This window comes from Sminthopsis crassicaudata, chromosome 1 (genome assembly GCF_048593235.1).
Source record: "Sminthopsis crassicaudata isolate SCR6 chromosome 1, ASM4859323v1, whole genome shotgun sequence".
NCBI classification, from domain to species: Eukaryota; Metazoa; Chordata; class Mammalia; order Dasyuromorphia; family Dasyuridae; genus Sminthopsis; species Sminthopsis crassicaudata.
Genome location: NC_133617.1, coordinates 472,422,460 through 472,438,174, shown reverse-complemented (window position 1 = coordinate 472,438,174; position 15,715 = coordinate 472,422,460). Strand labels below are relative to the sequence as shown.

At 32.8% G+C, this 15,715-nt stretch overlaps 1 protein-coding gene across 1 annotated transcript in view; it reads right to left on the bottom strand.

Annotated features, from left to right (window-relative positions):
* The window catches only part of EIF2AK1 (eukaryotic translation initiation factor 2 alpha kinase 1), a 36,711-nt gene extending 22,502 nt beyond the window's left edge, over nt 1-14,209 (bottom strand). Inside the window, 11 exon segments of the mRNA XM_074281054.1 lie at nt 164-264; nt 3,536-3,647; nt 3,997-4,309; nt 4,607-4,670; nt 5,199-5,298; nt 5,997-6,077; nt 7,047-7,146; nt 7,907-7,944; nt 8,357-8,490; nt 9,435-9,593; nt 13,797-14,209. Coding sequence (XP_074137155.1) covers nt 164-264; nt 3,536-3,647; nt 3,997-4,309; nt 4,607-4,670; nt 5,199-5,298; nt 5,997-6,077; nt 7,047-7,146; nt 7,907-7,944; nt 8,357-8,490; nt 9,435-9,593; nt 13,797-13,980 — 1,386 coding nt within the window. The 5' untranslated portion in view covers nt 13,981-14,209.
* Between the last annotated feature and the right edge of the window lie 1,506 nt (nt 14,210-15,715).

Genomic DNA, 15,715 nt, shown 5'->3' with positions numbered 1-15,715 from the left:
GGATTTGTGATGATTTGGAATAAAGGGAAGACAGAATCAACATTAAATGCCCAAAGATGAAACAACTTCTAAAAAAATTTTCATTTATTTAATGAATCCTTATTGATATGGCCTCTAAAAGAAGCTTATCATTTCTTTAAATGCATTAGTTTCTCCAACTTACCTTAAGATCTCTGTGTACCACTCCCATGTTATGTATATAATATACACCTTCCAAGAGCTCTTGAAAAATTTTTGTTGCAACACTGCTCATAACATAAGGACCTGAAGAAGGAAAGTGATAAATTATTTTATTTATTGATTTTTATTCTTATTCAAATGAGTTCTAAATATAGTAACACTCTATATAGAGAATAAGTAACATACAGTCTTATATACAAAGTATGTAACCTACACCTTTATGCAACATACAGTAATACCCTAGTAGTTTCAGTCCATTTAAAAAGAATCACAAACCTAGTGAAAGTGAAAAAGAATTATAAGCCAGCAAATATCAAAATGCCAATGCACTAAAGCCAATGAGTTTTATTTAACTAAATTATTTCACAGGAAAACTTCTTAGACTTTAACTTGGGGATTATTTACTCATATGTAATACATATGCTAACATGCTTGGTTATATCATTTTCCAGGTCACAGACTGGAAGCAGCAAACTCCTATAGGGAAAGATAATGTCACTTTTGAAAGCCTGTGAGGAGAGTGAAAATATATAAAAAGCAAAGCCGTCCGAAGCTATTTATATCTCAGCTACTCTTGCAGTCCAGCTTCAATCTAACTTTCCAGTTTTATTAGATCTTATCAAATTAATTTTCTTGCAATTCCTCAAACACAACAAACTACCTCCTAACTCCATGCCTTTGTACTGGCTGAGCTCCAGCCTGGAATGCTTTGCTTCCTCACTCACCTGTCTCTTAGAATTCTGTTTCCTTCAAAGCTCAGCTCAAATGTTACATACTATATTAGGTCTTTCCTGATGCCTGAAGAACAACTGATAGTCATGAATATGACCTTGAACCACCAAATCAAGGTTAAATCAACATACTCTTTTCAAGAAGAGAGGAAAATACATAAGATGGTTTATTACTACAATTATTATTAAAGGTAAGTTAACAATAACATGACAATTATAATAAACCAAGTCACACGTTTATTTATTATCTCTTTACAATTAGTATTTAACAGTATAACAACAATAATAACTAACATTTTTCTTGCACTTTCCTTTCAAAAATACCACAAGGGAGAAATTGGCGATGTTTTCAGCCAAAGACTGTGGAGCCAGTATTTAAGTAAGGAAAAAGGTCTTAAGAAGTCATTAAATCCAAGCCTTTATTTTTTCCATATGAAGAAGCTTAAGTAATTTGGTCAAGGTCACAAAGCCAGGTAAAAGTTAGAACTTAGAGATTTAAAGCCAGTTTTCTTCTCAGTCCACATCCAACATTATTTCCATTTTACTGTGGTTAAAATACCAAAAAAGCATGCACTTGAAGGGTACACTTCAATTCTTTAAACAATTTATTTCTATCTTATTTTTCTATCCTACACAATCCCTTATAAAAGAACTCCAACAACAAAAGAATTAATTTATCAAAATAATGAAATTCTCAGTGAACTTACAGACAAATAATTTCCTATGAAAATAAATTAGAAAAAGCATCAATGATTTTTAAAATCTCTAGAAGTTTAGCAGACTATTTCACTACCCTATTAAATCGCATCCAAACTGCACACTGGCCTACAGTTCCATAAAATTCTAATAGTTCAAGAATTCTTAACCAGCTTTCTGGTAAAACCCATGTTTGGACTTCTCAAAATAATGTTTTCCAAATATATAAAATAAAATACAAGATTACACAGAAAACCAATAAATTCCAATTTCACAGATCTCTTGAAATCTATCCATGGACTCCAGCATAAGAATTTCTGCTTTAAACTATTAGCTATCCCATGTTGGTAATATTATCCTAAAAATGTTTTAGGATGACATCATTACTTCAATACTATATAGCATAGTAAGTGCTTGAGAAGAATCAGACCTTTCTGAAAGAAAATATTAGGTGCCTATATTGCAATACTGCCTATGCTGTGGTGAAATGAGCAAACTGCAAAATGCCAGACTAAAAATAACTTGGGTTGAGCTAATGTAGAAAAACTACTTTCCTTTCGGATTATTTAATAGTACCCAAGCATTATTAGTACTTGTGGGATAGGAACACAAGACTTACTTTTAAACTTTCATGACAGAATGATAACTCTGCATTCTCATAGCTTAGTATCTAAAGAATATTTCTGCCTATGTTAGCAATAATATACACTATTTGCATTATGAATGACTGTTAAAGATTATAAAATCATGAACTGACAACAATCTAGCATTCGACAATGCCTTTTCTAACTCAGATACGATGTATTTTTGCTTCATTGTTTTTCTTATTTTTAATATGTCTTTTATTTAAAAAAACAGAATAAGAAAAAAAAAAAAAAGAAATACAAAACATATGTCATATATGTCATATGCCCAGCAGAACATCAGGGGGGATTCAAAATACATAATAACAAATTACCAATCTTTTTTTTTTTTTTTTGTAATAAGAAAATTTTAATTAAAAAAAGGGGAGAAAATTTCCCTAAAGAACTATGATAAAAAATTGAAAGTATCAGTTAAACCTAAATTTTTTTTTTTGGGGGGGGAGGTAATCTAAGATTTTAGAAAGTATGATCAATGTTATATTATACATCATTACAGATACTACAAATTTTAATACTATGAGTTAGAAAATCAGAAAGTAAAGTAGCTTTGTTAAATTAGTTCATTCCTTTCTTCACTAAGTCATGATTTAATATTATGGTTTCCGACTTTATTGAATTACATTAAGTAAAATATCCATTTGAATATGATCTCTCTTTTGGCAAATATATCAGAAAACATTATCTAGTGTTGTACAGTATTCAACAGACTTTACATAATAATTTAGTTCTAGGAAAAAGTTTACTCTTGCAAACACATTTGTCAGGGTTATTTTGATCTGGGCATCAGAAATTACAGAAAGTTGCCAGGGAATTCAGAGCCAAATTTAGTATCCAAATACAACAGATTTACCTCAGGTATTTACTAACAAAAATTCACTCCAATCTTATAGTTAGCCTGCTTTCTATTTTTATCTGAATTATCTCATATTATGTTTAATTTTATGAGCTACTTCAAATGCTTTTGAAAATAGCCATTGATCCCTAACAATTAAGTCCATGAAGAAAAGTACTTGAAAATTTACTTTTTTTAAAGTAAAAAAATGGTAATTTCTTTCAGTATTTAGTCATTAACCAAAAAATATAATACATTCAAAGATAGAATAACACATTCCATTTTGATCATAGGAAGGGTACTGATATAAAAATGCATGTTTCTATTTCTAATGTCTGAAATTTATGTAGAATGTAACACCATCTGAACTTTAAAAGTGAAAGTAAAACTACTCAACTGATTCTAGTTTTTCAACACAGATATTTGAACATAGAATAGAATATAAAACTTACAGGAAGGTTCATCTACAGATGATCCCTTATTTTTATTTCGATCACTAATCCAGTCCCAAAGAGAGATTTCACAGAGCTGCATCTGAATATGGAGCATAAGATGATACCTCACCTAAAGAATCAAATAATAATACAATGTTTCATGATTTACTAGGAATTATCTCTTGAATAGTTTGATATGCTGAGTAGTCAAGATTGATGAGATTTTAGGACTAAGATCAGAGCTCTTCAAAAAAGATCTGCTTTTTCTGTGATACCTATTCACTGGATATATCAGGTCCACAATTATTTGGATTTTTCTTTTTTAATAAATCACAAACTACAAGGTCTACAAGCCTCTGTTCCAAAATTGAAAGTTGCTTACTCAAAACTTCTTTTTATAAGAAATTAACATTAGCAATCCTATAATCACAATTATTATGTATAAAATTGATATAGATAGAAAGGGGTAGCCTGCTTACCTCACTCTGTCCAAGCAAGGCTAAGTTTTCTTCAGAAGATTCTTCAGTGGATGTAAAATTCTCCTCTAAGTATGAATTACTCTCTTGCAGCATATGATGGTTAACAAGTGATCTAGTAGATGTATTAACTAAGCAATTTTCTTGTGACTCATATTCATTAGTATCTCTTGTGATCAAATCAGTATAGCTTACTAACTTGTTATTCTGATTGTCAATGCAAGTTTCTGCAAAGGGTTTTTCTTTTTCTGAGTCTAAATCAGCAAAAATAATGGATGAGCTACTACTTCCATCACTCTGAATATGACATTGATCTCTAAAGTAAAAGAAAGACAATGTAAAATCAATGTGCAGAAAAGATAGCATAACAAATAATGCCCTAAGTCAAACATTGCTAATTACAATGTCTATTTAAATACTAGAATAGGAGATAATCTGAGAGGGAAAAGAGAATTTAAATCTTAGAATGGAAATAAACAAAAGGAATGAAGGCTCAATCAAAATACTACTACTTAATAGCAAAAAAATAATAACAATACAAGAGTTACCTAAGCAATACTTTTGAAGTACCATACCCACTTTTATGAATCCAAATATTTAACCCTTTTTATACCTGTCCTCTGTTTCATCAGATACCAACTGGAGAGATGGAAACTTGACAACAGTTAGTCTCTTATCTGTTGGGTAAAAAAAAAAAAACAAACAAAAAAAAAAAAACACAGAAAAATGTAAGGTCTCCAAAAGTATAATGATATAATGATACTGGCAAAAAAGTATATAGGACCATAGATTTATAGCTGGAAGGGATTACAGAAGCCACCTAATCTAACTTCTTCATTTACAATGAAAAACCTGAGGCCCAGAGAAATATGGACTTCTTAAAGACAACACAAGATAGCAGGTCCAGGATTCAAATCCAGACTCTCTCATAGTAAATCCAGCAATCTTTCACCACACTTCTATGCCTCAGGTTAGAGATACATTTTTCTTAAACCTAAAGTGTACAAAAATTCATATTTACAAAGCTCAATTTACCACATTACTGCTAAAAATATAGGCAAAAATGTTAATTTACTATTGTGAAAATAAACATGTCAATCTGGTAAGATACAAAAGAGTCAAGCTGATTCATATACCCTGCCATATGTTTTTAGGAGGAGTTCCAAAACAGAAACATTTAGCTGTTAGAGCAAATAAATGTTCACCTTGTGGCTGAGCTGAATGAACATGCTCTATCCAAGCTGTGTGATAGCCTACAATGTTAGGATGTTGCAAACCTGCCAGCACCTTGACCTCCCGAAGTACCTGGAAAAGAAAGCTTAGATTGGGTTTTAGTTTCTTAAAAGTTCAATGTATCAGCTTCTATTAACAAACAATATGTAAAACTTCTAGGGTTTTTGGAATCCTAAAATTTGCAGTCACTGGAAAATATTTCTGCACTCTATATTGTGAAAAGGAAATAAATTTATTATTAGTGAACAAAACAGAAATAGTGTTTCATGTTGTATGCATTTCAAAGTATTTTCATAGAGTCTTCCCTAAAATCCTCTGAGATAAAATAGGATGGATAGGCATTATTTAATCCCTATCTTACATATATAGAAACCAAAACAGAGGGGATAAATGATTAGCCTAACGGTAAACAGTAAATCAGTGGTGGAACTTCTGGAGCTAAACTCAAGTCCTGAAACATCTACCACTAACCTCTTTCATAAAATGTTGCATCCCATTATCACAAGCTGATATTAGACAATTTATTTTTTCAATTTCCCAAAAATGATACTGAAGCACTCCTGCATCATGAAATAATGTCCAAGTGATCAAATTAAAAATTAAACTATATATATATATACATATATATATATATATATATATATGATCAGAATCAAAATATTTGAAACCGATAATTAAATACATTATATTTTGATTTGTAGATACAGAATTCAATTGGAATATTAGGATTAAACAATTAAATATTTTTCAAGAGACTTGAAAATCCTTACCTTCATACAATCCTTTTTAGTGGCTTTCTTAATCAGAATTTTTTTAATTGCATAAAATTGTCTATCTAATTTATTCTTGACCTAAAATTTACAGAAATAGACAAAAATTATAATTTATCAATGACACAAATACATTTATATACTTCAAAGAATCTAAACTGACTAGTAGGTAAATCCAAATATGAACTGTTTTTAATGTACTTTTAGTACATTTCTGGCTCCCTATTCTGGCAGAAGTATAAAAATTCAGAACTGGAACTGATGCATTTAATGATATTTAAAACTTTTCATGAATCCATTCAATTCAACAAACAGTTATTTGAAGAGTTGATCAATTTTAAAAAGGGTCTGAAATTGAAAGGACATTCCCAAGAATTTGAAGTTTAGGAGCATAAGATTTAAGAGGTTCCTTAGAAAAAACCATGAAATTCCATCTAGTCTAACCCCTTCATTTGGCAGGCTCCAAAAGGGTTAAAGTGACACTTGTCCAGGGTGACATAGGTAAATGAGAAAGGCCTGAAGCCTACATCTTTCGATTTCAAATTCAAAACTCTTTAAACAACACCAACTGCTTCAAAAAATGATTGCAAATGCAGTTCCAAGAAGAGGTAGGCTAAGCCCAAAATAGTATTATACAATGGTATCAAACTCAAATAGAAATAAAACTCTACATCAATATTGATGTAGAAAATTGCAAATTAACATTATCTAATTATTGTATTTTTACTTATTTTCTTAAACATTCTCAAATTATATTTTATTCTAGTTCACAATATTGCAATTATATATCAGGCTGTGAATCTGACACTTGTGGGATAGTAAATTAATAACACAAATTCCTGAATGAAATGATAAAATTTAAGGATCCAAAATGAATCAATGAACCAAATTGACTCAATCAATTCTAATTATTTAATTATATCCAAAAAAATTAATTATAAATGTATTAAGGATATTAATAAGATCCTAACTCATTTTTGGAAGCTTCAATGTTAGTGTACACTTTTGAAAAAGTTCATGAAAACTGAATTAGTCTAAAAATATAATCACCTTGTATACTTTTCCATACCCGCCCTTTCCTAAGACAGCAATTTCCTCAAACTCATTTAGATAACGAGAAGTTTGTGCTTCAAAGACCACTTCTTTTGCTCTAAAAATTTAAAACAAAACAAAACAAAAATTAATATTATGTGGGATATCTTAAGTGCTTATTTTATATTAATTAAACATATCAATATTAATTAATTATATTGATTATATTAATAAAATTACAGCAAAACCTGACTAATTTGGAGTCTACTTCAGATTTTCTGCTGGTGACAACCATGATAGTTGAGGTTTTTATTTCTATTATCCATAATGAATTTTTTGATAAACAAATGAATAGTATAAATGGTATTAAAGGTAGAGGACTAAACTGAGATAATAATTTTTTCTCCAGTACCTTCAAATATCTTGGAAAAATTTGGTTTGTGTGTGCATATATACATATATGTGTATAAGTATATCTAAATAATAACTCTTTTCTTGAAAGCAGATATTTTAAAGACTTCCACTAAGCCCCAGTTGATTATCCAGTTATAATTATTGCATGTACTTAAAAGTAACCCCCCAAAATGACCATTTAAAAGTATTTCTAATTTAGCCTTTTTTTACAACTTGAGTTAACTCAAATTCAACAGCACATTCCTTAAGGGAGCTAGATACTTAAGATGTCAGTATTCTGTAACATATAACAGTAGTGACTAACTGAACATGAGGATCAAAGAAATGACTTCCCTCTTCTTTATATAGATCAGTAACAAAGGAATCAGCTAGTGGTGAATGCCATCAACACTTCCTGAAAAACTTTGGACCTTTGGATAAGTGGTTTACTACTTATGATAATCAAAAAAAAAAAAAGCAAATACCTGATTCTATGGACATGAGGATATTTTTCATGCTGTGCCTGAAAAAGGAAAAAGAAAAATCAATTTTTAAATTATAGAGAATGATCTTAGCTTTTCTTTAAATAATATCCACATAAAATATAAATACATCAATAAGCAAAAGCTAAACAACAACATAATAATTTCAAGTACATTGCTACTTGGAGGAAAAAAATCCAGTAAACTTTCAATAGTAGTAATATGAAAATAAAAATGAATGAAAATAGTAAAATGAAAAGTAGGATGTTTCCTCAACAAAAAGTATTAGCAATGTTCCAGATTTCCTTCTACAAAGTTAGAGGGGAAGGGAGGAATTTTTTATTTTCATAGAATACAATTTTTACATGGAGATTTCAAGGTGTCAGCATATAATTTTTACTTTGATTTCAAATACTCTATGATAATAAAAGGAATTAGGAGTACAAAAATTACCTCAAGAACTCTCTGCTTAGCTATTCTCATTAATTCAGTAATAGCTTTGTTGTGATGCAGTCTCAAAGAACTAAATTCTTCACTGCAGGCAAAGGAAGACAACAGCCCCATTTTGGTAAAAGTCTGACAAAGTACTACAAAAAAAGCAAAAAAAAAAAAAAAAAATTATTTTAATAGAAATCTTGACAATAATGGCACAAAGAAACAAAACTATATTTTTAACTCTTTCTAGATAGAAAACATCTTCCAAATCTTAAAGAACTATATAAATGTGATTTATTACTTTTAGAGAAAAGACATAGAGATAGTGTGTGTGTGTTTATAGTGGGTAGATACATACATACAATACACATATATGCATAGATACAAATATAAAATTACGTATACATACACATACATATATGTGTATATGCAACCACATACACATACTCCCACATTTTTCTAACAGCTATAACTAATGTTCCTTAAGAGAACAATTAGCATATTCATTTAGTTTTGTGAACCCTTAAAATCATAATAAAATAAATTCCTGTCTTAGGCCATTCCCCAGAAACTGAATTTTAATTAGGACATTAACAACCTATCTCCTTTTTCCCTTCTTCTATGCTCTATAACTTCTACAAATGAAACAAATTGTTTAGTTGGTTTTAACCTACTCTTCAAGTATATTTTCAAGTGACTTAGCACCCAAGTTTTTAAAAATATATGCTTGTTTGTTCATCCACAAGAGATATCCTAGCAATGTATGAATTAGTATTATAAATACAAATGAATGATTTTTGAGTACATAGTGGTAAGTAATACAAGATTTTGTTCAAGATTTTAAGCATTATTTTTTTATGTTACAAAAAGAATGCTAGATCTTCACAATTACATATAATAAATAGTTGAGAAAGAAAAACAGAGAATGAGTTTAGAGATTAAGACCAGTTACATATTTTCTTTCTTAGATTTCCCCATCCCTACTACACACCTAATTTTCTAAACACCACCTACTTATCAAGCCTTTAACACACAAACAACAAATTATCTAGTTTTTATAAATTATAGTAAATGAGGTTGGTTGATTCTTACTAACATGTGAACACCTGTCTTGAACGATGGGGGTCTGGTTCATGCACATGGCTCAAGTGCTCTAATAAAGAAACAAGCAATAATTGGTTTGCAACTGCAGAAGGAAAAGTCGAGTGTGGAAGAGGTCCTCTCACAGCCTGGAGTTCTGCAGGAACATCCGATTCTAAAATTAAAAAAAAAAAAAAAAGAATACCTATTTTAAATAAATTGTAAGGATTTTTTGTGACAAGAAAAATGTAAGTGTGAGAGAATAATAATGCACACATTATTAAACACGAGGCTGGAGACAAGAACAAAAAAATTCAGAGTAGAATGAAATTAAATAAAGTAAAATTCCTTGGCAAAAGAATTTTAAGCTGCATTCTAACAGGAGAATAAAGCCTTGCAGAGAAATAGGAGAGCATGTAACGGAGTGAGGAGCAGGATAAAATATAACATTAGCAGAGGCACAAGGGCAACAACAATTAAGTGGGGAGATGGTAAACAGATTTGCTTAGCTACAATGATAATTCTATGTTGAGAAATACATAAGAAATAAGGTTGGTGTGACTGGGGAACAGAACAATTTGATAGAAGGTCTTGAACACCAAACAGAAAAGTTTATATTTCATATGACAAACCATAGAGAGCCACTATAAATTCCTAAGTAGGGAAGCAAAATAATAAAGTATATATGAGTGCAGTTGTTCTAGCAGCTATGTTAAATGTTTTGGTGGGATTAGAGATTAGAGTAGGATACAAGTTAGGAAAGTTATTGCAACAGTTCATAAATAGAGTAAATGTGCTAACTATAGAGATAAAGGATCAGATGCAAAGATATAGTATAGGAAAAAATTCCAAGTTTTAGAAATGATTTAAATCATGACTTCAGGCTTGAGAAACTAAGGATGGTACTAGTGATAACACAGAGAAAGTAGGGACTGATAATTTTAAATGAAAGATGAATTCCATTTGCAACATGTCAGATGTCAATGAGACAATCAAGTGAAAATGTCATGCATTCTAATGGCAAAATAAGAAAGGACCCTAGATGCAATATGTACATGGGGGGAGATTTTGACATTTAAATACACTAGTTGAGACTACAGAGTGACAGTCTTAAATGACTTAAGTATATTAAGAGAAAATTTACCCATATGACTTTATTTAACCTCCTTAACCTTCCTAGGCCTTAGCATCCACATATAAAAAGTGAGGATTTTGGACTAGATGGCCTCTGTCCATTAAAACTCTGGACTTATGATCTTAATATTCAGAATCCAGAATAAGAGGGGAAGTGTATGTGTGTATGTATGAGAGGGGGAAGGAAATTGCTTGTGAAAGAATAAGGAATCTTTATGAAGTCGAACATGGGCTGGCTTTTGATGGATAGGACCAGAATAAAGTCTAGAAAAAAAGGCATAGTAGATATTCTAGGCATATCAAAGGCTTACCCAAAAAAGAGAAGTAGGGATGAGAGAGGCACAAGTAATCCAATTTGGCCAAAGCACAGATTATGAGGAACAATGAGAGATGAGGCTAAAAAGCCAAACTCTGGAGAGTTTTAAATGATAGGCTAAAAAGGTCTTTTAGATTTTATGTAAGAGTTTTAAGGAATAACAAGATCAGATTTGTACATAAGGAAGATTAAGCTGTTAACAATGTAAAGGAAGAATCGAAAGGGTAAGACTGAAAAGGAGACTAGATTTTTTTTAGTGGAGTCATAAGAACCAAAATCAGCCTGGCATGATGTTAAGAAGCAAAGATCAAGGAAATTAAAGAACTTGTGATAATTATTTAAGGGAAGAAAAGACAGGTGTCCTTGTAATGCATGAAAGAAATGAGTTCTGAGGATAAGAAAGTAGAAATCTGAGGTAGAAGGGAGAGAAAGAGCAGGGACAATCTAAGTAAAAATTGAGGGAGAAAATCAAACAGCTTTGCCATTTAGTGTACTACTTAACCTTGCTGAGTTTGAATTTCCTCTCTGAAATATTTTCACAGGATTATTGTGAAAGCCAAATGAGTTCATGAAAAAGTCCTGACTAATTTTAAACTCTTATTATGAAGCATTATAGGATAGTGGGAGGAATACTAGATTTTTAAGTCTAAGGTTGGAGACCCAGCACCTCTGCAACTTATTACCAGTGTGACAGTGGGTAAGTACTTACTTAACCTTTATGATTCTCTAAATTTCCTTATCTGTAAAAAGGGGGGATAATGAAATATATATATATATATATATATATATATATATATATATATATATATATATATATTCGTTTTACACCAGTCTGAAAAATGTGCTTTTAAACTTAAACTGCTTTAAACTGCCATATAAACTCTATTATGGAAATGTAATTTTTTTAAAGTGTCACTATTATGATTCTCAGTAGTAAATGCAGAATCATAGTATCTATTGTGTTTTGGGCAAACTTCTAAGCTAGGTTAGCTAGATGTTGCAATTGAAAGAAATGGACTAAATGACTGCTAAGGTCCCTTATAGCTCTAAAGATATGAGTTTCAACACAAGTACAGGAAATAAAGGAGTTTATTATTGCCCTTATTAATATTAACAAAAATCCACATATCGTTCTTAAGTGAATCAGTAGATTAAATGTATGGAGTTTGGCAGCCTGAGAAAAGTGGGGAAAATTAATATAATGCATTATTCTTTTATTAAATAACTTGGGATAAGTCATTTAACTTTCCTGTATCAGTTTCTTCATTTAAAAAAAAAAAAAAATGGAAAAACACCTCTTGCCTTGTCTTTATTTTCTAGAGTACAAATTTTCAAAAGGATATTTATGTACACTATGAAACTCTCAAAAGAAATAGGTTCTATGTAAACTAAACAGTATTATTAATAACCCAGTCTAACAAGAAATTTTTTTTTACAAGGTTATCATGTTGTTTACTCCTTTCAGGAGTAATCTTGAGTTCACAGAAAACCTTATCACAAGACTACAGACAAGGTAAATTTACATGTTTACGGATAAATCTCTTTCTTGGATTATCGAAGGCCTTACATTTTTTGCAAATTCATTTAAACTTGTCATCTTGTCCATTAAAAATGAAGATAAATTTTGTAATTTTCCCTTTTATAAATGGGAACAAATGAATTATAGATGTAAAGTATTAAATAGCCTTGGAGAACATCTAGTCAAATTCTTTTATTTTACCCACTAGAAAATGAAATCCACAGTAAGGTCACACAGGTAATATAAGAGCCACACTCAAGTTTCAACGTCTGTGACTACATACCCATTATTCTGACTCCCACTTAAATGCCAAGTATAATGTGCATATTCTCTTTTGTTTTCTTTAAGGGGTGAAGAAATTATTTAAAGTGTTATCAACTAATATCATTTTAAGGCATGTTATTCTTAACTTGGGATAAGTCATTTATATTTCCTGTATTCACTGCTTATAAAAAAAGATATAAAAATAACTGAATTTTTGATTTTTACATTTGTATACATGACATTTAAACTATAAAAATGTCTTAGACTATACAAAATTTGACATATTCTACATAGGCTTTTTATTTAAATTTTGGTAAAACTTGGGCCAATGTTCTTCATTCCAAATGCCAATAGAAGCATAGGAACTGACAACTGCTAATTATAAGCTGTATCATTTTTTAACTACCTAATTTGAACTCATTCAATTTTCAGTTGAATTCTCTAATCCCCCTTAAATACTCCATGTCATGTCTAAAAAGGTTTGTCATCTTTCTTCTCTAGATTATAAACTTCTTGAGACAAGATGTGTTTAAAACTATGAAAAACCCATAGCTCCTGGCACAAAGCCCAGCATTTCTATCTGATGGTACTTTGCAACTGATAAAAAGCTGAGTGGTTTGTTTTGCCTCACTCTAAGCAGTCTCTAGTTACATCATAGACAAGGAAGCAAATAACAATATGGACTCAATAATAAAACTTGGCTGCTTAAAAAAAAAATTACTGATCTTTTACCTCAGCAGTAATAAGTGTGTTTTCATTCATTCAAAGTGAAAACATGGCATTTGTGGTCTCCGCACAGGCCAATTGAGCCGCTTCCTGTGTGTCAAGCTGTCACCAGAACCTCTAGGACAAGCGCACAAACGGAGTAGTATCTGACAGGGCAGAGAAGTGTGTGCATGTGTGGGGACGTGTGTGGGAGAGAACAGGGAAGGAGGCATGCAGTACATTGGGAGAGAAAAAGCATTTAGCTTAACAAATAATTACTAAAGTTCTGCCGTGCCGAGTGCTGGGAGAAGTGCAGAACATTTGCCTCGGCTAATCGGGATTGTGCTCTGTGTTGTTTTTGTCCCTTCCCATCCCCGTGGGACACCGGGGTCCCCGATGCCCCCGATCCCCGGGCCTAGGTGCTGCCCAGGTCCGCTTACCGTCGTATCGAATATCTGACCCCTCCTGGGGAAAATCTATGGCAGGCGGCGGGGGCAAAGCGGAGGCTTCGGCACCCTTCGCTTCAGATTCCTGGGATCCGGAGTCGTCCTCCAGCATCGCCCGAAACACAGGGGGAGCCTCCCCATTCAAGGGCTCTGCAGGGGTCCCGGAGCCCAGCTGCATCAGTAGTAACTCTATAGGGAGTGTCAGCCTCCCGGAGGAGGCGCTACGAGCCCCCGGAAGTAACTGCCATAGGACCGGAAGTCGATTCGGTGAGGAAGAGAAGTAGGCCTCCCCTTCCCCGAGACGAAGCGGCACCACCGCGCGCCCCCTTCCGGGATGAGGGAGAAGCGTTGACGCGACGACCCCTGCCGGTGAGTGCGTGGAATCGCTCGCTTCTAGACGCGGGACGACCCCTGGTCTCTCCCTAAACCCCGCCCCCGAAAAAAAAAATCATGGAGGCTCCGGATTCCGGGAGTCTCTTCTTCTATCGTCTTTCCTCCCCGCATACAAGCCTACCCCCAGTCATCTGGTGGAATAAGTCGGTGCCACCACATTTCCAAAACCCCTCCGAAACGGAGAGGCTTTGGGGCATGTTTAGAACTGGGAGGCTGAGGCTGGGAGGATATCCCCTCCCGGCGGCGGCCGTCCCAAACTGCGAACTAGCTCCTCCTCGGGAGTGGGGTGGGGGCGGGGACAGGTCTGCCTCCATTTGTCTGCTGCTCGGCCTCACCCGGAAGTCCAGGAGGAGGATTGTGGGTAATAAGGAAAACTCCCACTCCCCATCCTCCCCAGATTTCCTACTTTCTACAAATCTGGGCCTTAGCGGTACCTCAGGCTTCTTACGGTGGATTAGGCCTGTAGACGCTTGGCGTGACTTTTGTGTCTCAAGTACCAGAGTGAAATGCATAGGATGACAAAGGAAGTCGGTTGTATTGTAACTAAAGATGTAACTTTCCCATACAAGTTCAGGCACCCACCCCTTTGAAGTTATTGCACAAATCTTAGGTTAGGAATCCCTGATTTAAACCAATATGAGAACCACCAAACCCAAAAGGGGCTGTTGTGATACTTCGAAAGTCTGATGAATCCCAGATTAAGGGGGGAGGGGAGGAACCAATTTTTACTAGGCCAATTGCAAACAAATTAGTGTGAATTTTTAACTCTATATAAATAATCCGCAGCAGGATTCCCCCACATGGACACGAGTAAAGCAATATTCAATTTGATTTTTATTCCAGAATTATAACATGTTTTAATTTAAAGCAATATGTTTTCTTTCAGAGACTCCCAAGCCTTTTTTTTCTTCAATCTTGAATAGTTCTGTTTGTCTCTTTTTCTCTTTCCACATGTGAATATGTAAGTTATATCGCACTGTGTACATACATCTATATGTACACATAACATGTATATGTCTGTATACACACATGTGCATTTGTGTATGCAAATATGTGTATATACATATGATTATGTATAAACAAATATAAATTTTTAATATAAGATTGAATATGTGTATATAATTGGTTAAAACTTGAAATTTCATTGGTATAGATAAGAGATCCAAGAAGGAAACTCCCTCTATCATTGCAGATCAGAAATAGTTCTGCAGTTTATTGTCTTAAAAAGTTGCCAACAATCAATAAGTATTAAGTTCCTGCCAAAGTACTGTGCTAGGCTGAGGATACAAGTACAAAGAATGAAACAGTCCCTACACACAGCCAGTTTATATTCTAAAAAGGGAGAGAAGAAAAACATACACACACACACACATACATACATACACACATTTACATGAATATATATATATATATATACATATATATATATAGTATAATGAATACAAACTAGTTAAATTTAAGGCAATTGGGGAGGAAGGGTAGTAGCAATTCAGAAAATCAAAAAAGCCCATACTTCACTT